This window comes from Parus major, chromosome 4 (genome assembly GCF_001522545.3).
Source record: "Parus major isolate Abel chromosome 4, Parus_major1.1, whole genome shotgun sequence".
Classification (NCBI taxonomy): Eukaryota; Metazoa; Chordata; class Aves; order Passeriformes; family Paridae; genus Parus; species Parus major.
Window position 1 is genome coordinate 16,886,027 of NC_031771.1, and position 25,646 is coordinate 16,911,672.

The 25,646-nt window shown below is 36.2% G+C and overlaps 1 protein-coding gene across 3 annotated transcripts in view; it reads left to right on the forward strand.

Moving 5' to 3' along the window:
• CCSER1 (coiled-coil serine rich protein 1) overlaps positions 1-25,646 on the forward strand; it is a 608,967-nt gene that overhangs the window by 381,085 nt on the left and 202,236 nt on the right. Inside the window, exon 10 of one of the 3 annotated variants that reach the window (XM_015625460.2) lies at positions 4,452-4,765. The exons of the other annotated variants lie outside the window; for them this stretch is intronic. Within the exon in view, the coding sequence (XP_015480946.1) occupies positions 4,452-4,532 (81 nt within the window). The 3' untranslated portion in view covers positions 4,533-4,765. Of the gene's footprint in view, positions 1-4,451; positions 4,766-25,646 lie in introns of those variants that run through there. 3 annotated transcript variants of the gene reach the window in all.

Consider the following 25,646-nt stretch of genomic DNA (forward strand, 5'->3'; position numbering starts at 1 on the left):
GAAATGTTCCTGTTCTTGTGGACTGCTCTGAAAAAACATAAACAGTATTGAATGAGCATTTTGGTAAGTGTGTAAGCAGTTACCAGAATGGAAGTTGTTACAGCCTATTTTAGGTTAGTGGCTATAATGTAATTACAGTCAGATTCTGATTGTCAAGGTGATCAGTAAAACTTGGATGATGCAATCTCCTGCAATACCTTTGAATTGTTAGATAATACTTCTGATAGAGCTTTGGTGTTTTTCCCCATACAGCACAGAGATTTTTCAGCGGAAATTGCTTTAGAGTACTGTTTCAGTAAACATGTAGAAGATAGTCTGTAGCAGTAAAGATAATGCTTCTCATAAAGAACTGTTTGAACTGGATAGCAAGCTGCTTAATGTCTCTTCTGTATTAAAATGGCCTCATGCAAAACTTAATTACGGAATTAAAACATAAAGTTTTAAATAATTTCGGATAAGGAAAAAAGAAGGTCTTCCATGATGAGAAATGCTTCAGTGTCCTTAAGTGATTAACTTGACAACTTTGATACTTGAGGAAATTGAAAGTAAAATATCGACACAACTACTTTATTCCAGGGAAGACATTGGAAGGGACTCATGGTTTCCATAAAGGCTAGTTGCTTTCTAGTGCAGCATGTGAGGGAATCTTCATCTTAAAATTGACCTGAATGTATTCTGTTTTTCAGTATGTGTACTGGGAATCATTTACAACATGTTGGGAGTCTTGCAGAAAGAGCCATGTGCACAACAGATTGATGTCGAGGCTGCTAAATAATAGATTATTAATGTGTCTTCAACAATCAATGCCAGTTTTAACCTCTTTCACCTTCCTGTGCTTTCAAAGTCTTCCTTTATTGAGAGATCAAGGAATAATTGCTTTCATGTCAATCAGGTTGCTAAGGTGGACCGGAAGAGGAATAGATGCAATCAGCTGGCACTGGGACTGATTACAAGATTTTGTTAATGGGTACAAATCTGATAATGGCTGCCAGCTAAATAGGTAGTCCAAAGTATCATGCAGGCATCACACAAGCACTCTGCAGCATCTGCCACTGCTGGTTAGTTTCCATTAAAATGTGTCTCAAAACAGATTTAAGCGATCACAGGACAATTCTTATTTCTGTCAGCAAGGGAAGTACAACTCAGCACCACTTTGTCAATCTTTATCAGCCTTTGGATTGAAAGAGTTTGTACGTAATTTTATTCTCCACAAAATAGAAATTCCGAAGACCTGATGTGATTTCTGCAATATCTTTTCTATGTTTGCCTTCTACTGGTGTTACAGATTTCATATCTGAGAACTGCTATCCTGTTTGCTTTTTATCTTTCATACTGGGAGTAAAGTCGATGTAAACAAGTTTTGGACTGGTCCTGAATTCATTCCCTATTTAATGAACATTCTTTCCAGTGTAGTGGTCCTTACATTTTGCATGATGCTTCTGATGTCTCAGACAACAAACTTGTGTACTGCTGCTGTCAGTCTGCTGCAGTTTGGTTTGCACAGCTACAGACAAAACTTACCTTTCTTTGGTGATCACCAGCACTGTGTTTACAGTGGTGCTGTGAGACAGATAAGAAGGCACTGACTTTTATCACCTGTACAATCATGCAATATTAAAATCCGTACTGATACATATTTTACGGTATTTGTTTTGTAGCTCGCTCTGCATTACCTTGGACAGCATGCCTCCCTTAACCTCTCAAAACCTGGGTGCTGCCTCCTGCAGAGCCTCTGTGTTTGATTAGGAGGAAGTGGAAGACAGGGAGGTGGGTACTCTAACTGTTCCCCTCCACCTCCCTGCTGTGCTCCTGCTCCTCCCCAGCAGCCAGCCAGCACAGATTATGGAAGCTGTCTTTGCAGGGAACAGAATACTGAAGTACTTGAACTTATTGAACTTTCCAGTCTGAACATGTTCCTGTCCAAAGTGTTTGTGTGGTTTGCTACAGCGTGAAGTGTGTTGTGTTTTGCTGCCTAAACTGGAAAATACATCCTACTTCTGCCTTTGCTCCTTCCCTTGGAGGCTGATGGACGTCTGCTGTTGTATTTTACTACTAGGTTATTTTTTTCCATTTATTTATTTCTTCTCTGAGTTTGTTGTCTCACGTATACAGGGAAATAATAAAAACTTGTACATAATATACAGTTCCCTCATGCAAAATTACTTTTTTTAAAAAAAATACCTTCAGAAATCAAACCAGCCATTAACCATTTCAATATTTGCTTTGATTGTATGTCTGTGTACTTACTCATATCTGGATATCCCAGTTGTTCTTAATATGCTACATCCATTCCTACAACTTCCTTTATCATTCATTTTCTCTTCTTATTTGCAATTTCCATTTTTTACTATACAACTTCAAAATATAATTTCAAAATCTATGATACTTTCTTTATTCTTTATTATTCTTTTTGGTGTTATGTGTGCAAATTATCAAGCTTTGATGATGTCACACTGGGATGATACTTCTTTTAGCTTTAATGATTTCCTTCCACCAACCTTTATGAAACATATTGTTTCACCATCAAACCCATACATACTTGGTGTTTGAATTATTTAACCACCAAGTCATGAACAGGAATGAATTGTTACACCTACTTGTGACAAAGAAAAACAGTTCAAATTATTGGTGCCAAATTTGCTGGAGGATAAATGCTTGTGATGAGGGTTTGGTGTATGTGGTACTATATAAAAAACAGGTTTTCACATAAACTTCAGCAATAAATGGATTCTGGAACTGAAACTGAGGTGTGCCATATGAAAAAAAGAGACTTTCATTCTGTGGCTGGTTATCAACAGGGTATTCTGAATTTAATTTTGCCATCTTTAGGAGTAAAGAACAATAAAATTTGCATTCTGCAGTGATGCTTAGTTGGTATGAATGATCTTCAGTTTTGATTTGTGGCAACAGGTTGGCTTCTGGATGCTTCTACAGATAAGCTCTGTGCTGTTTATATATTTGTAGCAATATAATGATGATATAACACAGTTGCCTCACAGACCTGGAATGAATATAGTACTAGTAGTCTCTGGATCTTTAAAAAACACTGCTTTCCTTTGATATAATATTCATTAACAGTACAATGTTTTAAATCTTTCTACTTACTCTACATTTTTCTGTCATAACCCTCTGTCTTTGTATCTGCAGTTATTCTTCTGCTATCTTGTTTTGAAAGTGCAATAAAATTTGAGGTACTTTGAAGTATTTCCCAAACTTAGTAATTTTTTGCTTAGATGTCTTGGGGTAGGGGAGAGGAGTAGGGGGAGAAGCAAAGAAAGGTGTTTAGATATTCCTAATTTTTCATCCTAGAAGTTCTGTTGGGTTCAGATAGAACTCTTCCCACTTTTTCTGCTTTAGCTCCATCACTGTCTCCTCCTTAGTGTTCTCTAGAAGTTTGCTTTTTCACTTAAATTGTCCATCTAGCCTTTTTGTCTTATTTCTTACTTGAATTTTTGTGCTATACTTATGAATATGACTTACCAAAGTTTATTTGCAGTAGTGTATTTTCAGTATGTTCTAGTTGTGTTATTTCTATTGTAAAGGTGCTACCAAGAAGTTCATGATTGCTCTCAGTAGGAACTGAGTGAACAGCTATCCCTAGAATTAATAGCATGTTCTTTCTATAGCCACTCTGACCTGTTTCATTAAGGACAGAAAGAAGTCGGACACTGGCAAACAGGATATTTGAATAGGTTTATTTGATTCAAATAAAAAAGCTGTCCACAAGATTATACCTTGCTGACTCTCTTCAGGTATTATGTTGAATACTATAGCAGTGTCTTATTTGTAAGGGCAGAAAATAACAGCACTAAACCTTTTAGTAATATACCCTCAATAACAATCAAAATATTCTGAGAAACAGCAGCATTTTGCAATAGGCCCTGAGTATATTTTCTTAAAATGGAGAAAAATTTGATTTCACCTTGAAGAAAAGATCAACAAACAAAATTGAGAAATGAAGCATGGATAACCTCAGCATTATAAGCAATGTGTAGGGGTTTTGCTACATTAGTACACTTAGGGTGACTGGTTTTTATTACAGAATTATTTACTTACACAGTGTTATTGTAATGTGGAAATGTTTTAATGTTTTGTGCATGTTGCATGTAGATTTCCTCTGTTAGCATAGTTCAGTCTGGTGACCTTTTTCCAGTAAAGACGTAGCATCTGTTGTACATAAGGATTTTCTGACTAGAACGGTGTCACACACAAGCTGACCAGCCATATTCCTGGTTTTCTCTGCATTTTCACTTAATTCATTGTTGTGTTGATCATTAGTGTGAAAGAAGCTTTATTATTATGTGCTGCCTGCATGACTGCATACAGCAGAAACAGTCATTTTTCATTTGCTTTGTGTTGCCATCAAACCATACATCACTAACATTTCATTTAATTTCATTTTTTTTCTTTTTTCTTTTTTCTTTTTTTTTTTTGTTTGTTTGTTTTTAAAGGCCCTGTGGAACTCTCCATGTTCTGAAGGCTTAGTTTACAAACCTATCAGCATCTCATTGGTTCCATCATTATTAAATTAAAAAGCAACATCTGGACACTCTGCACTTACGGATATAATTAAATACTGCTGTATATGAAATGAGCTGCAAGTTACCATTGCTGGCAAAATTCTACTACTTAAGATAATATTTGTATTATGAACAGTCAAATATCATTTTTTTGAGGAATATCTTCATTATTAAGTGTATCTATGAATAAATTATTAGTAAGCTATGACAAAGTTATTATTTTAAATAAAAATTATTCTTACCATTTTGTGCACTTAGTCATCCATTGGTGATTCACTTCAAGTAAGAAAATAAGGAAATCCTTCATTCATGCTTGTCTCTTGAGATGGAAAAAATATGTCTTCAGGAGCTGGAAACCTGAGGAAACCATTTTTTTTTTAAAAATGTGTATTTTACCTTTTCTAGGAATAACACTATGAATACGGGGTCAGGACCTTTCAATATGTGGTGGTCTTATAGATGTTCATAATGATGTACATAATTCTTACGTGGGATTCAAGAAACGTTTCTGTAGGGTATTTGGTAAGCTTGCAGAAGGCCAGAATTTACCCAGCTTTATCCCAGGAAACAGAAGAGCCAAACCTAAAAACATACACTCTGATTTTTTAATACATTAGAATCATGGTTTTACTCTGCTTTCTATCTAACTTTCCTGCTTCTAAGAGACATTGCTAAGAGAGCATCCATGGAGGCAAAGTAAGCATTGTGTTTGCTGGAATTGACTGTGTGGATCGTAATTGTTATCCAGAGGGGTGGGATGGAGGTGAGTGGAGAAGGGTAATTCCAAGTTTAGGGTTTTATTAAGCAAGAAACCAATGAAGTTCACCACTGTCTGTTGCTTCAGTGTAACCTTACTCAGGAAGGACTTCATTCACCAGGAAGTACTTTACACCCACCCTTACCAGGTAAGATAAGAAAGTGCTTGTGCCAGCAGTATTCATTTACCCTTTTCTCCTCACATATTTTCTTACTGATAATAAGCAATGCTTGACTCTTTTTATTCTGCCATTTCAGTCAGGCCTCATGTGATATGAACACTTACTCAACTGGAGCAACAGTTTAGCACCTGTAGCTTTAGTTTCAAACAGAGCTGCATTAATTCAAAAGTAACATTTTACTGAAACTGAAAATAAAAGTATTCAGAACTGAAAATAAAAGTATTCAGCTAAATATTCATGCCAATCTTTAAAGTGAATGAACCTTCTTCACAGGGGATGTTGCATTATGTTGTCTGATTCTGCACCACTTAACATGATATTACTGTTTCTCAGTCTTACATTGTCATCTCTTTGATCCTAGCAGTCATCCTTCAGCATCCTCTCTTGCCCTCTTGGTCAGGCTGCCTGGAATTTCTTTGTGTGTATAATTGCATAGTTCTTACTGTATTGTTGGAAGTATCTTGTGAAAGCAATTAAGTAGCAAATGTGTAATCTGAGGAAATAACGGAAGCAAGCATGTGCATATTATCCTTTTGAACTTCACCTTCCTTTTTGAACTTCATCATTCTTCCTCCTTTCCTTGGACAAAAATCCTTTTTGTAATCACTGATAAGCGTACAAATGCCAACCTATTGCTTCTGTCTGTCATGCTTTCTTTTTTCATCACTCTCTTTATTATGGTAATATTTTCAGTCTTTGTCAGGTACTGTTCTTTGGAAGAGGATAGAGAGAATGTTTTTCATTGTGATTTTTTGGCACAGAGATCTGTATTTCACTTAAAGAAATATATATGGGTAATGGAGAGGGTTGTGAAAAATTGTGTAAGTTAATGAAAGAAGAATAGTGGAATTAAAAAAAATGTTTTCAGGATTCCAGTGAAGGGGAAGTAAGTTTCACTTTCTAAATAAAGAAGTTTTTTGCCTGTTCCTCCAAAGTTTGTGAAAGAACACTTTAAAATACTTAAAGAGCTAGTTTATTTCTGTATTTGTTCTATCATAGAGATGTTGCAAACAGCCATCATTTCAATGCAAAACTGAACCCAGGCTTTTGGGATAGAGTGTAAGAGTAGGATTTTTAACTTTCCTGTTAAATTACCCTTAACTTACAGTAACTTTTTTTTTTTTCCTTTGGTTTCCTTTCATTTTTGTATGTCTTTATAAAGTAGTATCAACTGATAAAAATTTCTCAGTTTGATGTTTTGCTCACCTAACATTTAAGTTATATGGGAAAAATCATGACTGACAGGTAGTGTTTAGACTTCAAGGACACACAGTCAATAGTTTGTATGCATAGGCAAGAACTTAATGCTAGTTTAATTAAAGTCTTAACAGTCTGATCAAAGATTTTTTTAAGGAAATTATTATTGAGTGATACAGCACATCTGGTTTGAACACTCAAAAATTAAATCTGTGTAACATTCCTAGTACCTATCTCTTTCTATGATGTATTTTATTGCTCACTGTTGCATTTGGGCTCTGAAGGTCAGTGGCTTCTGGTCAGTTGCAATAAATCCGCTATTAGGATTGCTTGTGGGAGTCTGATAGTAACATTGATTTCTTTTTCCTCACTCTGCAATCCAGTTGGGATCTCTCTTTTATGTTTGTTGTTAACATGTTGTACACCTTGCTCTTACCATTGATATCAAGTGCATGTGACTTTCCTGTAACCCTTACGACTGGTTTTACCCTGCTCCAAAGATTTCTTTCCTTTGATGGTGAATAACTTTGTAGCCATGGAACCTCTGCTGTCATCCACTGCCTGTAATTAGCTGGACAGCTTGTTACTGGAAGATCATTCACAGAGTAAGTGCTTGTTACTGGTATCTGTAAGACACAAACATCTAGCTGACAAAGCCACACCTGCCCCCCATCCCCACCACCCAAACTTTGCCAGGTAAATTCTGTAAGAGGTGTTACACCACATAGCTATAAAATACTGAACAGCTGGTGCAAAAAGAGTAATAGTAACCTGGTCATTTGGTAACTGCCCTTTAGAGCTTAAGTAAATTATCCTGTAAATATTCAAACATAGTCTTCTGTAAATATCCAAGTGGGCCAGGCAAAAACAAATTATTCCCATGTCGTTAGCTTGATCCAAAGGCTGTGTCTTTTTCCAAACAATGGTAACACTGTGTTAACAGAGATAGAGCACAACAGTATTAGCAGAATACTTTGTTTTCATTGTGAGCATTGGCATTTAACAGGTGCTGAGATTTTTTATTTTACCTAGCACAGTGTTTATCTCCATTTGATGCTTTGCAAGTGGTACCAGACAACCTGAGTTTGCTTTCTGCGCTTTCCTCCAGGGACTTCTGAATGCGCGAGTGCAAGGCTGTTTCATGCAGCACAGGAGGGGGAAAAGTAGAAGTTGAGTGAATGGACGCTTAACACAGTAACAGGTGCAAGAATGTTACAGCTAGAGCAAGTATTCTGTGATAAATGTTGAAAGGCTGAGAAGGAACAGGAATGATTTTAACAGTTATGAGCAGTCAAAAGGCAGACAAGCCTCAAAAAACCTGGGGTACTGTAGAGAGGCAGAAAGGTTACATCCTGCTTGAATTGAAGGCTGATTTGTATTTTTTTTTTTCAGTCAGAGTTTTATTCTTGGGTTTTTTTAAAAATAATTTGCTGAAGCAGTTTCAATGTGAAAACACAGAACACTATGAATACTGGCATAGGAATTATTCTGTTGTAACTCAATTGCATTTGGAGCAATAAAGAATTCCTGTAGCTTGTTATGTTTATAAAATGCGTTTAAAATAATTTGTAATGTGATCATTAAGATTTTTTGTGGGTGTGAGTACTGTGTGAATAGTGAAAGAGCTGGAAATTTTGTTGGTTTTGAGTAGATAGGAGATTAGTGGCTTTTCTTCTGAAACTGAGTTTACCCAGTTTTAACCAGTGGCTTTTAGGTATATTTACGCAATTTGGTCACTTCACTAGTTTAAACTGCTCAGTATGCTTTAGAATTTTAGCTAAGTGTTAAAACTAAGGAGGCTAAAGCCAGTATATAATAGATGTTTTACTAAAGAAACAGTAAGTGCCATTTCTGTCCTTGACCTATTTCTATTTCTTCCTCAATAGAACTGCAGTGAGAACTATGTCCAGGCTGTGTACTCGACCTTCATTTCAAAACAGTGCTCTCTTAGTATTCATTTTTTAGTAATATAAGCCTCTACTTCTTAAGAGTCAACAGAACATTAACATTAATGATAAAACAGAAAGAAGGAGCATGAAGGGAAAGGATTATAAATGAAATTTGGGAAGTAGTAATATGTTTCTTTTGTACTGTACAAAAAGGCATTCAATTGATGGCAGAGTCTACTGGATACCAGCAATAAAAGGAAAAAAAAAAAGTCCTGTTTGGTTGCTAGCAAATGCATTACCAAAAAAAACCTTGCAAAGATAGATTTTTTTGTATGTGCACCTATTAAATCATGCTGGAGTTGAAAGTGCATGAATTAGATACCATATTACAACTTTATATTCAGTACCAGCTTCATTACTTTCAGGGAGAATTTAATTCAACTAAAAATACCAAGGAAAAGCTGTTAATGATAAGCTTAATGGTGAAATTAAGTGGTAGCTTTGTATTTGATACTAAAATAGAGGGGCTTGATCTATATTGTGTAATGATGCATGCATAATATCAACTATTTGGGAGAAAAATGCCAACACCTGCACTGACATATTACATTTTAAGCAAAGAATGGGGAAAGCACAACTGCATGAAACAGGTGATGGAAACAGTAGTATCTTCATATCTCAAACATATTAAACAATTTTAAGTGCACACATCAAAGACAAGAACTTCCCAATGTGCAAGTATTGAAAAGCATCTGTGTGGATATAACTTTCTGTAAGTGTGTATGTCTATTATTTCATTTTCCAGTCTGTGAAATGATTCAGGAGAAAAAAATGGAGAGACAAATCTACTGCTGGAGTCCTGTTGTGTTACAAATAAATTCTGCCAAGAGAACCTCTAAGAAATTGCCAAATTTCAGATACTACAGAAACAAAGAATGTGAAAAAAGAAAAGTTTCACTGGTTAGAGGCAAAATTACAAAGTGGACCAATTCAGTGGTTCTATCAGGCTTCAGTGATGTCAGCTTTTGAGATCATGTATGTTTTGCAAGCATCCAGATAGCCTGAAAAACACTCAAGTAACTGAACAGAAATTGAACGTGAACAAAAATTGTGAGACCATTGATGAACTGAAAATGGCTTTTCAGACATTTTCATGTATCTGCTCATGCTCCCACCATCACAAGTTTCTCTGAAGGTTTGTAGAACTGTCCTCTGACACTGGTTCATATATACATACATATATATATGTATGTATAGCAAAGTAAATTCAGGAATTTTTAATCATTCTGACATTCTGATACCTGAACAGAAGTGACCCCATTTTTTTCTGTGTCTGAAGCTTGCTGTGTTGCAAATCTAAATATAAAACGAGCTGAAGCCATAGGTAATGTTACTTTTGGGACTCAGGAAATGATGAGAGCATTTCAATGAATTCAAGGCAGGGGTAAGAGATTGTGCCATTTGTGCTTTGCTGGTTTTAATTTGGATCTGAGACTGAGTGTCTTACTGTGCTCCAGGAAATGCTGCAGTGTGGGCTCTCCATGGGCTGTAGTTCCTTCAGGGCAGGTCTATCTGCTCCAGTCCAGTTCTCTCCAGAGGCCACAGTGTGTATGTCTTCTTCTGTCCCTGGAACACCATCTTGTCCTTCTTCACTGGTTTGGAGGCTCACAGTCTTCTTCCTCACCTTTTTTTCCTTCACTTCTCTGCATCCTGGTGGTTTTTTCTTACTTTTTTGTATGTTTTCAGAGAGGTGACACCAGCTTTAGTGACGCTCACTGTGTCCTGTGCGTGGGTTCACTGTGGAACTGCCTGGCAGCGTATTTGTGTCTGGTCTTTTCCCACAGAGGCCATCCTGCAACCCTCTCACTGCCAGCACCTTGCCACATAAACTCATGGAAAAGCAAACAAAAGCAAAGCATAACCCTACAGCTGACCTGAATGGGATGAACATTAATAATATTGCAATTGTTTTTTATGTTTGGAAAACACTTGCATGGAGTTACAGATCTGTTAACATGTGAGAGATGAGTCTTATCAAGTGGCTGGTTAGAGGTGGGAGTTTAGGTCCATAACAAATTTAGGAACAAGTGGAACTACATAACTTCTGTTCCAAAATGCCTGGATCCACTGAGACTGGTGTGTTAGTGATGACTGCTGTGTATACATCCATTGACTTCCATTGGTGCTCCAGGCCAAGAAACGTCTTTTTTTGCTGCAGTATTTGGGCATTGCATCACTATAGGAGGAAGGGAAGAAATTACTTGGTTGATTCCATTCCTAAACATCAGGTTTTTCTGTTTTCCTTTCTCTCGTTTCCATGTCTGCAAATTTCTCTTGCTGTTGGAAATATTTGCAAACTCTGTTAGTGGTGGGGCTTTTGTTCTGGCTCATTATTTTCCCCTGCTGTTGCTCCTTTGCTCATTTCCTTTTATTTTGCTGTATTGTTTTTATTCTCTCTCCACATTACAGTCCCATTTGGCTCATCCTCTCCTTTCTTTTCTATAAAACATGATTTTTATCGCCCATAAAGCATGCTTCTAAAACTTCAACAATACTAAAAACTGGAAAGTCACAATTTTTCTTGTAAATTCTGTTTTGCCTCAGTCTTTTTCTTCCTTTTAGGCAGAAGGAGAGAGAGAAAAATACATTTAAAGCAAAACTACCCATACAGAATAATTCTTGGGGACTAGGAGGTGATACCTTTTCTGTAGTTCTCAATGCTAGTTGCTATGTTCAAAATCTATGAAAAGAAAATAATGCTGTTTTCAATTCTTTGGAGGTTAAGATAATTCTATTTATCTATTTTTAACTGTCTAGAAAATTATATTGGTTTACTCTATCTTATTCCAAAAAATAAATTCCTGTAAAACTTGTTTATCCACCATTTGGTTTTCTTGAACTATTTGTAACATACTCTGAAAGGAATACCAGGGAAGTTGTACTATATGCTGTCAGTTTGGATTGCATAAAGAAAAAACATTTTTAGCTGACCATGAAGATGTACAAATAAATTAAAATGCTTTTTGATTCTTTTTGGGATCTACAGAAAACTTTTTAGACTCCCAGAAGGCTTATTTTACATTAGTAAAATTATTATCAATACATTGTTACCCATAATGTATTGGATTTTCAGCCACCATTCTGGCTGAAATACTGAATGATTTATTCATGTTGGTCATACCACACGTTTGTGAAAGATTCTAGGGCAGTAAATTGGAGGATGCAAAGAGGTCAAGTGTGAGTTATTTGCTGTCCATATTACTGGCCTGGACCAGAAAAGATCTCACATCTTCAGGCATCAGATTTTGTTGTTGCACAACAAGAAGATTGCTTCAATCCTTGAAGCTTTTTAGAAGTCTGGGTGAGTTACTTCATGTTACGGTAAAGATAGGAAAATTTACTATCTTTACAACATTGGGCAGCTTTCCTTCTGAGGACACTCATTTCTGCTTCATTTCTATCCTGCACTGTTCCAGCTGTTGCTCCTCTTGCCCTTCGGTTGTAAGTAGTGGATATAATATGCTCCTTTACTTATGGTAAAATTAATTAATCTGTGATTAGTACCAGTATTTCTCCATTAGCATAAAAAAACATGCTCAAAGACTTGGGGCCATGTGTTCATAAAATATTCATCTTGTTCTTGTATTAATTTGAGCAGATTATTGCAGGACCAAATAAATATCTCATTAAATGTACCTGGCAGATCATATCCAATCAAGATTTTGCATGGCAGGATTTCACCTCCTTTTCACAGGAGCCCTTTTAAAGGCCAAGTTATAGAACTGTCCTGTTGTCTAGGTCGTTCTTGCCCAGGGGAAGTCTGCTGCTGCTTCAGACTTTCCTAGCCATCAGACTGAGAAAACTACAGAAATATTTACAGTGTACAGCTCAATACCTGTAGCCAGAGGAAGCTCTGTTTTGATTGACGGAGAAGGAAATGTAAGCAGCCTGACTCAATTTCCTTGTTCAGTTTGGGATGCCAGAACATTATATTGAACTACCCCGAGGCTTTAGGGTGAGTCTTTCAAAATCTCTTGTGCACATTTTCTTAGTTATCTGGAGTTTCTTTTGCACATAGTAAGCTTTTTTTTTCCCCCTCCTTTTTGCTAAAACTCATTAAGTATAACCTCAACAGTAATGTGAAATGTTGTTCTCCAACCCTTATTTGCACAAATTTGTTCCACTGTGTGTGTGTGTGTATGTGTGTGTGTGTGTGTAAGAGTTGATGTTGATATTTCAAGTAAACAGCAGGGAAAGCTCCCACAGCACATGACATTTTTTCTGTCTTACAGCTCTCCCAAGACTGAAGTCTAGGTCAGTTCTCACAAGTTAACAAATGCATTATTGCTGAAAGAGGTCTGCTGCCTACAGGAAACTATTTTCTTTTGGAAAGTGCAAGTGTGAAAGGCATTGGGGAGGGAATCAGGGATGAAAACTCTACAATACATTTCATGGAGTGTTCAATTTTTCTTAATATTTTTTCATATCTTCCCTCTGAAATGTTCTCTGGAAACTTCCAGTGCTTTCACTTCCTTGTCTTGTAAGCTTGCCTCGTTGACCCATTACAATTCTCTAATTCCCTAGTCTCTATTCCTCCCTGTATCCCTTTTCCTTTCCTCCAAAACTTTTTCTTTGTCAGCACTTTGGTTTCCATGCTACTTCTGTGCTCATTTATGAAGTCATCTTCCCCATCTGCAGTTCTATTTTTGCTCAGCATTTCTCCTTGAAATATGTCTTTTTTATTTTCTTCAGAGTCATATTGATAGTACAGAACCAGTAGTTTCAAGTCTTGAAATTCAAGTTTATATGGAAGTACCAGTGAAGCCAGGAGGGAAAGCTTTTGACTGTAGAATGAAATTTCCAATTGGAAAAAGTTACTGTGTAAATTTTACTAACACTTCTTTGCCTTACTCAGCATCTCTATCAGTTATTGCAAAGTAGGTTGTGTGGCCATGTTATGAAAATAAGTTACATCAAAGATTGTCACAAAATCCTTATTTATTTACTTACTTATTTTTCCCCTGCAGTTCTCCGAGCTCTTGGTTAGTGTTGAGTTACTGCATCTGGTGTGGGTTTCCTGAATGAATGTTGAATTAGCACATCAGTATTACTGATGCAAGTATCTTTGACTGGTGCACAGGCACTCCAGAAATAATAATGAGGATATTTAAATATTCTGACACTTCCTCCCATGTTTGTTATCATTTTCACCTGCTTTGACTTTAGAAGCCGCTATCTGACTACAGAGTCCGGATCTGTGGCAAGTTTCAGCTGCAGGTAACAACTGGAGGACCTACATGATGGGCTCTGCACTTTAATCATAATCTTTGCTAGAGATGTTTCTGTGTCTAAATCAGTGTTGCTTTGGTCCTTGCGTTGTGGGGAAAAGCTCTGCCAGTTAGGCCTGGTTTTGATATCTGCAGAGCTGTCAGAGAATGGCAGTGACCCTTGGAAGTGCACCACTTCCTTTCCTGCTAATTTCTATTTTTTTGCTTGTCTTTAGTCAGAACTAAAATAATCAAGAAAACCAACATGTAGAGTTTATTTTAACATGTTCCTTTAAAATTACTTTGCTGAGCTCTGTGGGGATAGGAGAAGTTTTGGGAGAGAGAATATTTAATCCATAGGGCACTTTAGATTCTCATCCTTAGATTCAAACTGTTGTCTGGTTAGAAAAAGGCCACAGAATGTGTTTCTAGCTAGATTGCTTTATTTAATCACCAATTGCTATTGTTCCATGTTAAAGATGGCACACAGGCACTAGACATACCATAATATACAAAAGCTACCTTGTTGTAACTGCTTTGAATTCAGTGCAACCTTTCCAAATTAGTTGATCAAGTGATACATGATTATAATAAGCAGTGTGCTGGTGTTGACACCTCTTAATATCAATTTACCAAGGTAGGAATTGGCCAGTAGCAACTCTGGCTTTTACAGGTAGACAAATAGCCATGCTTGAAAACTTTTGGTTTTGTTGTTTAAATTATTTATGAGACCTGAGGTTAGGCAAAGTTGGCAAACCAATTTGTGATTGTACATGATTATACTACCTACATAATGACTATAGTTTCATCTCTAGCCCTAAATGGAAACAAAATCCAAATCACAGCAGAAAGTGTCAAAGGATCTCTAAAGCTTATATAAAGTAAGATATCCAAAGGGCTTTTTTCTTGGGTCTCTCTTAATAACATACTTTAAGAAGAGTAAAGTTGTTTGCTGCAATAAATATTAAGTTTGATAATGCAACATCTAACTGTAGTTTTCTTGTTTCAGAAGAACAGTTAGTTTTAGCAGTGTAATACACCACTAGGCTCTAAGGTTCCTCTAAATTATATTTAAGATCTAGGGCCTTCTTTTAGCAAAATATAAACTTCCATTTTGAACAGTATCTTTGTCGGTGAACTAGGTCAGATGAGTACACAGATCCTTACCTGGAACTTAAAAGCAGATGCCTTTACATACTGAATTTTGTTGCACATTGGCCTGAGTGCAAAACCGTTTTTAGCTACCAGCTGTAGTCAACATCCTCCAAAAACCTTAATGTTGATTGTGGATTTGTATTAAGTTAGCTGTTGGAATTTTAAATATCTTTGTCATGTCAGTGACCCAGGCACGACTTTTTATAAAAATATGAGGAGCTGTAGGTTTGGAGAGGAAATAATTATTATTTGTAATTCCGGAGAATGGTATTTGGTATTTGGTTGGGGTTTTTTAATTTGTTTTTGTATTTTTTACTTAAAAGAGCTCTTTTTCATTAGTGCTACTCCTTTTGTCCATCATTGTATTCTCAATTAGCACAATGGAGGTTTTCCAGTGTGGACCTTTTGTACGTGAAAGGTGCTAAAATTTCGTTCTTGTACTGATAAGTATAAATTGCTGTGTCACTTTGTATGGATGCATGAAACTGTCATGTCCTACACATAGGGACTTGTCACTGTATTTGCCTGAAAGAGGGTTCACCATTACTAGAAAAAAAAAAAAGCTTTGCCTTTAAAAGGCTGCTATAAAGGGTGCCAGAGATGGGAACCATCCTTTTTTTCCTTTTTTTCTTGTAATGGGATCTGAATTGAATATGATGGCCATTTATTTTCATGAACATAAATAGAATAGTATGGTTTTTTTATTTATTTTTTTACAGTTCCTGTGAATGCATATGCAAAGATGGAAGTAAAAGCTATTTGCAGGTTGTAAGAAATGGGGGACAGAAATTTCTTGTTGGTTTATTTCTTTGGCTCTCCAAATTCAAAAATTACTCAAATTTTATGCCTTGCTCTGGCTTTGTATGGCTTTTGTGCTGTATTGAAGGTTCTGGTCAGACCTCATTTTGTGATGAAACCATGCCTTACATGGAGGGACACAGTGTGAGTGTTCAGCTCTGTCACTTCTGAGGCAAAGGGAAGTGAATATTCTGTCACCTTTTCTCAGCTGTCACACTGAACCCTGGGATCCTGGTCTGTGCAAAATGGGAGCACTCCACCAGGGAATTCTGCTCCATCATAACCAACGTGCATTGCGCTGCCTTTTCTATGGGCACAATCACATGCCTGTTGTGTGTTTTTGCTGTGAAAGTTTCTGAAATGATACTGAAGTACATGGTTCTCTTTGTTTAAAAATTGATTTTTTTAAAAAGTGATGCTGATTCATTTAGTCCGTTACTTGAGCAAGCGTGATTCGTGGTTAATCTTCACTTGCATGTGCTTATTGCAAACACTAATTAATCCTATTTGCAAAGACAAATTATAATTAATGCATATCCTTAAAATTTACACCTAATTAGACAGAATATAATCTCTAATTTTGTATAAATAGAACTTAACATTTTGAAATAATTGTAGATAATAAGCAATTTTCTGAACTTACATTTGCATGTGCTAATTAACGGCTGCTTCATTGTATTTGCATTTGCAAACAGTTTTTTTCTAATTACTCATCTTAGTGCTCTGTGAACAGAGAAAAATAACATAAACATTACACTCCTGATTTTTTACCTAGGTTCATCTTTTGTTGAATTGAAATAGTGGCATTAACAATTGCTATAGATTTAATTGAATTTGCCTATTCTTAAAAAGGAAGGAAAATCTGAACCTTTATCCTTTTAATATTTTGATGAATTTTATTCTTGGAAAGCTAAAACTTTACGTAGTAATAAATTTAATCACAGCATGCTAAAAATGCATGGGTTCATGTGCAATATAACCAATTTCTTGTGATAATAAATATCTTAGTAATAATAAATACCTTAGATTTTTTTTTTATATGTACACTTTTTGTCCATTCATAAATACAAGATTCTAAAACTCTCAAGGAGAAAAAAAATTCTCAGAGGCCTTAATTTTTGGTTCTGTTTCCAGAGGCAGATTAAAAAGTATATATACATGTTGTGATGAAATGGGTAATTTGTACAATGTGGTAGTTAAAGCAAAGTATTAATTTTCAACTATGATATGCTAAATATAAAAGCTAGCAGATATTATTTTTGCAGCTGGTCTTTTACAAACTACCTCTTTCTAAACTAAAGTAAAACCTATAGCTGAAACCCAATCATTATCTTGTATTTGAATCTGTTCACTGCTTTTGAAGAATTTTAACTTTTTTTGGTTCCCTACCATGAGTCAAAAAATGTTTTTTATAAACATTTACTATCAGTAGGTAAAAAGTACAATTCAACCATCTCATAAAATCATAGCTATTAACAGTAATTGGTGATTATATGCTGCTTAGTGAAATATTTGTTGGTTTTGGCTATTTTGTTGTTGTTGTGGTTATTGGATATGCCAGCTATAGTATAAATAAGTAAACCTGAAATTATTGGTAAAGACATTAAATATTTATTTAAATTTAAATTTGATCTCAGACATCTCAATCATTTTATTATTTTGGTTGCTGTATTTTCTACACTACTAGTGTAATTTCCTAATTTAAATAAATGGAGGATTCCAGAGTAGGTTTGACCTTGCTGCCAGTTTTAACATTGGGCTTTATAATGTGAGACATAATGCAAGTCAGAGATGTAGCCTATTTTTTACCTCTGGTCACATAATTGAGTGCTGTGGTAGTGGGTAAATTATCTGTAGTCAGTAAGTGGAAAGCTTCAATACAGACTGGTGAAAAGTTACATTTATAAAAATTCATTGAAACTCCTTAGTAAGCCTAACTTGGATGTTATTAAAATAAGCTAGTGATAGCTTTTGTTAGACTATCCAGTGTCATTTCCCTTTGGACCATTTTCCTGTCTGTTAGTAAGCCCATGAATTTCACTTTTGGGGCTTGTAATTACACTTGGTAGTATTTTAAGAATGACCAACTTTATTATCTTTATTTTTTTCAGGTTATGGTGTGTTTTACTGATTCTTGTGAGTCAAAAATGAACATCAGTCTTAAGGAATGGTTTTGTGATTTTTTTTCATGAATGTTGTAGCTCTTTACATGCATATGCTTTTGAGTTTTTTATTAATTGCTAAAAAAAGTCTCCAAGGAAAGCTCTGACATGCTTTCATTGGAGGGGGATCCTTTGCACATCAAACAGATTGGACAGGAAAAAAAAATTGAGTGGAGAACAATAAAAGCTCTTTTCCTTCCTGGGGCGTAGCTGGTATTTGGAGATCTGATTATTTAGTAGTGCATGATCCATCTGTGACTGTTGAGACTCAACCACACTCTTTAATGCATTTTTTTTTTTTTTAATTGTGATATTTTGTTTGGGGTTTTTTTTGGCCAGAAAAAGACCAGTATTCTATATTCAACAACAAAGCATTATTAGGATCAAAGTAGGAAGACAAGGTCCTCTCAAATGTTCTAATTAAATGTTTTCATTTACTTCAGAAAACTTGAACCCAATCCTCCTTATGCAAGTTTTCATTGCTAGTTACAGCTATTTAACCTTCCACAGACTGTTGCTTCCCTTCTTTTAAGTTCTGAAACCAAGCTCTTTGCTCTTAACCTCCTATTAATTCTCCAAGTCTACAAAAAGCAGTTTAATTCATATTTATATGTTGTCACACTGCTGCATCACTGAAATTTTGGCAGTTTTCTGTACATTTGCCTATCTCACATTACGTGTGTAATTTCCTCAAAGTTTTATCTTTAAAAGAGACAGATCTTATTCACACATACAGATCTGATCTTTGAGTTTCGACAGTTGTTACTCTAAAATTTGTGTGCTTCTTTCTGTGTAAGGATTTTTCTTGGACAAAAGTCTTCAAAATCAAAATACCCTGTAATATAAATAGAACAACTTTCCCTTCACTGGGGTTCAGTTAAGATAGTTTACAGTTATTCAGTAGGTCCCTGTTTCACAATTCTTTTTAAACCTTAAACTGCATTATTTATGTGTTGTTGTTCTTAAAATAAAGTCGCTATTGAACTTCAAGAGCTGTCCACAAGTTGTGATCCAACAGTAATTTATGTAGTGTTTGCCAGGGACTTGCAAGAGCTGGAAGTAATCACTGCTAAGGTAATTTTTAGTCTCCACATGTGTCCTCATTTAGGTATTCACTTACACTGTAATAATTACTTAAATGTGATGTTTAAACATTTCATCTTTTTCAATGCCTTAAGAATGCCAAGTGATTACGGTGGCAACACCAGCTACCTGCCAGGAGGGAGGGCTACGTTTTGTATATATCTATATACACACAAGTGGATCAGAAATTCGGCCCAAAGACACCCAAAATAATTCTTTTTGTCAGCTGGGTGCTGGTAAAGTTTTCTAGGATTGTTGCTGTGTTTTGGGGCAGAATTTCAAGACTGGAAATTAATAATTTGTGAAAGTCCAAAGGAACTAGAAGGAGATGAGCAAAAGACAAGAAACCGTCTCTTGTTCAGAGAATTAGCTGGAATCTGAATAGCTTAGGGAAAGCCATACATGTGTCAGAGACTGACATGGATCTCTAAGCTTAGAGTTTCTGCAAAAACTGTGTGTCAGATCTTTTGCAGCTTTAATGTTGCACATAAATGATAGTGAAGTTGAGACAGTTAAAGCTAAGTGGGAAAGAGGAAAATGTCAATAATTCTTTATTAATAGAAACCTGGGAATGAAAAAAAAAAAAATTATTAGCAAAAGTAGCCTTCAGTGATACAGATCTGAGGTTACCTGAGATGGATCACCCTGGGGTTCAGTTCCTTCACAGAGTGAACGTCTCACTTCCTGCTGCCCATTTCAGTCATGCTGAAAGTCATCGCTTCCCTTATGAATTTACATCTTCACTTCAAAAAGTGAGCAGCTTTCTATTAGCTGCCTCAGTTTGAGAACTGATTAAAGCCAGATGTGCCAGTGTGAAGATCAATATCATGAAATTGGGAAGAGGAGGTGATCATAGGGAAGACTAGCACCTCCCTGAAGATGTGAGTCACTCCAGCTAAACCTGTTATTGACAGTTTGACACTGAATTTTCACTAGCTCTCCCCAGATAACCCTGAGAGGCAATCCAGGACTGCACTGACTTCTCTGTCAGGTTTTGGTGCCACTGCCTGAGGTCCTGCCCAGGCTCCCTGGGGGTGTAAGACCATCGGTGCTTTTAAGAAAAGAAGAGCAGGAGGCCCAACAATACCATTGCTGCAGGCTACAGCTGGTTGGTGTAGCACTTCAGGGCTCCATGAAAGCAGGCGGCCTAGGGATAAGAGAGGATGGCTTTTTCCTTTTCCCCCATAGTGGACAGTGATTTTCAGGTGTTTGGGGGGCCCCCTGTCTTGGAGGGCTCACCACAAGAGGACTCTGTGATGCAATTGCTGCTGCCTGGGTTAGAATGGTTAGGGCTGCAGGATAGGATTATGGAGTCCAAACTTTGACTTTTTGTGTTCTGGAAGAGTAATATCTCTCACTGGTGTAAAGAATTGAACTAAAAGTTAACCCAATACTCAGTTGATCCAACAAGTTTTTCAATGTGGGGTCAGATAAGCCATGAATCAGGCTTGAGAATTCAAAGGGATAAGTGGAAATTGGTGTAAAGTTTAAATGGGGTGGAATTAGCTGGAGTTCAAGCCATAACAAGAGTATGGGTATACTCAGGGTTGTGCCTGCAGTATAGATTCTTGCCAGTCTTCATAAATGTTTTAAATTGTGAGTAATCAATCTCAAACTTCCACATAATGCAGTAAGTTGATGGACTTGCTTTTCTGAATAAATGGAAGTAAAAATACTAATTTTGTTAACTGTGTTCTCAATTGGGTCATTAAAAGTAGTTCAGTTACCATATGCACCATAATGCTGAAACCCTGAAGCTATTGAAAGGGAAGCCTGAAAGATGGAGTTTTATGTTTGCTAGAAAAACTCAATGCTATTAATGTAAGGCTGGCAAGAAATAAATATCTGTTCATCAATATTTCATCTAGACAAATTTATCATAATGTTTTCAGAAGCACCCATCCTTAAATATATTCCCCAAACTCAGCTGAAGTATCTTTGTGCTCTATCCTTAATCTAGCATCCTGCAACCCCTGGAGTATAGGAGTGAGAAGACGTTTACATAGTATATTAGCTCTCAATGTTGATTTCTTTATTTTTTTGACAGCTGTTCAGTCAACTGTTACTAGATCTTCTGGGAGAAGATGAATATTTTTCTTGTAGGCTGGAGGAGGAAAGGAAGGAAGGAAGAAAAGCAGTCACTAATAATGTAGTTCTGCACTGCTTGCGGCGCTCCGACAGCAAGGTTGCTGACTGGAGTGGGTTCAGCTTTCTGTGTAGCATTGGGTTTGGTCATCGTGGAGCCACTGTGCAGGTCAGTGTGCAAGCTCAGAGGGCTCCATCTGCACCACCTTGTCCTGCAGCACCCTGAGCTTTACAGCTGCCATGAATGAGTGAAGGCATGTAAGAGCCCACTGACTGCTTTCAGTGCAGCTTGCCCCTGCAGCAGCAGGTTGGTTCTGGCAAAATGCACCACCTTGTAGTTGTGAGAGGGAAAACTTAGTGAGACAAGCTGGCACTTGGCTTCCCCCACTGCCTGTGGGCTGTGAGTGTCAGTGGAAACACACACAGGTGCTTCTTGGTGATCTCATCTTTTATGGGCAGCTGCTGAAGGTATGGGATGGTGACATGATGATTCCTTCTGAGAAATGGAAACATTTAAACATGACACTGAAAAGTGGTGCTTAAAAAACCATTTACACACCACCCAAATAAACATACACAGTATTATTTTAAAAAGATTAAGTATCAGAATGAGGGATTCTGATAGTCATAGGATGAAGCTGAGAGCATTTCTCTTCATCTTAAAATGGTACATGAGTCTAAATTAGTCTATCATAACAGAAATAGTTCATGCCTGAGTTGTAGGTGCTGTGACTAAAGCATGCCGTACATGAAAATTATACTTTCTACACATTCACCACTCAAACCAATTCATAGCATTTGAAAAAAATACAATAGTAGTTCTAGGTAATTAGGTACTTGTTGAAGATAAAATGCTTTAATATCTTTTAGACCTCTGAAAGGAGTGATGAATTAATGATGCATTAATATTGGTATTTTTGCTTTATCTTCATTGCTGTCTTACGTTATATATGTAATTGTAATGTCAGTGTTTTAAGTATTGTTCTGGAATTTCTGTTTTACCTTTCTGTACCTGTGCCTTTTTATTTATTTATTTTTTCTTATCACAGCATGATTTAGCAGTGAGGCTCTCAAATTTAATTTTCAGAAAACCTGTTTTCTGACCTCATTCTTCCACTGAAGTCATGTGTGATCTCACCTTGGACATTTTTTCTTTCTCTACCTTAGTTTCCTTACTTGCCATTTAAGTGCTTTGAATTCTCTGAATGTTCAAAATTACTCTTTATTATGAAAAGGTAATTTATGAATTTATAATAATTTATGAAAAGATTTTTTCAATTGATATTTGCATAAAATATTTATATTTGCCTTACTGCAATCCTCTCAGTTCAGTAGAGGTAACAGCTATGATGGCTTTGTGTCAGCATTTCAAAGTAAAAATGATTGTTCATGATGTGAAATTTATTCAGCTTGTTATTAGCAGTTAAAATAGGCAATTTTAAAACCCTTTCCTGTCTTTACCTAACTTGAAAAGTAATGCAGCGAGATATGTAGTGAATCATAAATTTTCAACAATCCAGGAATGGAAGTATCAAAGTTATTCTTTTTTTTCCTTGTTTGAACTGGAATACTTACCAGAGACTTACACGCTTTTACCCAAAGGTTTTTGTTGGGTAATTTTTCTGCCATTTGTTATTTGTTTGTTTTTTAGGAGGAGAGGGGCTAAAATTTGGATACTTTGCAATATGGTTGTTTTTTTTTACTGCTACTGAGGTAAAATGCTTTTTAATAAATCTGGAGGATTTTAATCTCAAAATACATTCTATGGTATTAAGATTAATACTGATTTCTAAGATATAATTCATCTGTCATTACTGAAAAAATGACAGGTTTCTAAAACTAGAACTTAGTCTGGTGAAGGTTATTGCCTATGTGGGTTTGGATGCTTAATTTTAAAACTTTTGAGTTTCAAAGGTTTTTCATTATTTTTCAATAAGGTTTTTCATTCCAAAACAAACAAACAAATAAAAAGTCCCTTCATATTTGTCTTCTGTAAGTACCTGTGCAGAAATACCTTTTTCACACTTCCCCAAGTAGCTCCCTTGATATCTGTAATACCTGTCCCTTGGTTTAGCACAAATCACAGTTAAGCACATGTGAAGGATTCTCCAGTGGTGTGTGTGGTGTTATTTTACTGAAGGTGTGTGGGAGCATGACATGGAGCCTTGTTCTGCTTTACTGTGCCATGATGGGATTAACTTCTGCTGTAGTCGATGCACTTTTGATTAATGAATCACAAAATATGGCCCAGCTGGACAGCAACCTATCCCATGAGCCTTGTGATGTTCCCAAATCCATCATTCTTGATGTGTCTAATTTTCCCTGTGGGCTGCCATAGCCGCCTATTCCACAGCAAGGTTGAGCTTCTAAATTATCACACTTAGATGAAAAAGTGAAATACAATTCAAAAATTCAGAATTTTCTTGTAATCAGTGAGTCTTACTATCTTTTTTTTTTTTTTATGGATGATCACTCAACTGACTTGCAATTTTATATTCCACTTTTCTGGTGGATTTGATGTAGGGATTGCAATTTTCTTTTGGTAACGTATCAGCAAAACAAGGTGGCATGTTAATTAAATACTTTCTGATTGCAGATAGACATGTCTGTGGGTTACTTTGTAAGGACTTCAGACAAAGTTCAATTTTGTAAGCCATACAGTAGTGCTACTTTGGGTTTCTTTTATTCCTCTTGAAGTGCAGAAGAAATTGTTTGGTGTCTCCAAACACAGCCAACTCAGACTGCACCTTCCTTGGCTACTCTGAATACCATTACTTCAGTAGAATGCAAGCATTGTAAACCCTAATACCTGCACTTATGTCTTACTGACCACATGCTTTCAAGAAGTCATTATACAGAAAACTGTAGAGGATTGGGTCCCGAGGAAAATGTTGTCTATTATGACAAAGTTATTTATACTTGTGTATTTTAAAAACATTTTGTAGTCGTACATGTCTTAATGTAACAGCCAGTTTAGTGAGAATTGTATCATTTGCTTGAAATATTATCCATCAAAGAGTTTCATTCAGGCAAGTGGTGACTCTGAAATTGACCTCTGCAGCAGAATTGCTAGGGATAAAGAAAATGGAAAATGCTGTGGGAGGCAGCAATCTATTTATCTTTTTTCACTTTTCCTCTGAGTTTTCTGTTGCTTTTTCAAGGACCTCTGCTTTTCCAGTAGGATACAGATCCCATGGTGGAAAACATGAGCTGCTTTTTGAAAGCCAGCCTGTAAGCTGCAAACCAACCATTTGCTGAGACAGCAGATTATTTAAATTGTGGGAGATGTGCTGAATGATAGATAACATGGGTATTTTTTTAAGAAAAAGCATTGCAAACATGTCAGTCTTCTAAAAATCTCATTCTGTTGTGCAAGAATATCAGAAAATATGCCAACAGGAGAGTAAGCTTCAACTTATATACAACTGTAAGTGGTACATAAGTCATTTCTGTATCATCTTTATATAAGTATTAATTTCTGTAAAGTATTTTCAGTTATTTTTCTCATCTGATTTACTGTGTAACCAGGAATGGCTGAAAACATAAACATGAATGTGGTTTCTTGGTTAATTATTTCGAAGAGACAGAGTAAAATAGTAGCAGTTAACTAACAGTATAAAATTTATTTTGCAGAAAAACTGATTTATTTCATGGCTGTCTTCAAGTTTGTACATATGAAAATGCACTCAGAATTTATGCCAGGATACCACATCATTAATGTTTAATAGGGAAATAAATCAAGGTATCATCAGCATAACAATGCTATAATCTTTGGATCTGAGTAATGTGTCTCATGTGGGTGGGCATCAATGGTAAGGAAGATTAAATAAAATATGCAACTTTATGTAAGGCACTGTGAGGGATTGCTGAAGATCTGGATGCTATTCCTGAGTCACAGCATAGTAATGTTTATGTATAAAAACACTATAAAATCAGAGTTAGGCCATAAAAGAGACAGCAATATTAACATAAAATAAAAGGAAAGAAATCTTTACTTTGCTTTAAGAGACACACAAAAAAAAAGGTACAATGAAAACCCCACTATAAACAGAAAACTTAAACTTAGGATTGTTTTCTGTGCTACGGTAATTTGTTTACTTAGATCCAGTAGCTTGTATTCCATAAAGGACAAAACCAAACACTTAACTGATTTCCCATATGGAAAGACAGCAATTTTGGTTCATGGTTGTTTATATTAGATCTGTAGATTGTATGGAGATCAACAGAGAGCCTGTCCATATAACAAAATAGTTCACTTTATCCTCAGAAAAAAATGCCAGTGCAATTCTATTGGTATCCAGCACAGTGTAAGCAGCAGCAGGGGTTTCATAAAGCTTCGTTAGCTGATGATAACAGTACAAGTTTTTGGTGAAGACAGAAATTTAAGGGCTGAACTACTCCTCCCCACCATTTGTATTTGACTATACCCTATGTGTCTTGAGACCTCCCAGGGGCTGATTATCAGAAGTCAGTCTCTCTGAGTCTGTTAGAGGTGAAGTTAGAGGAGGGCAGCCAATGTTTTTCTAAACTTCTGTTCCTCAGGCAACCTGTG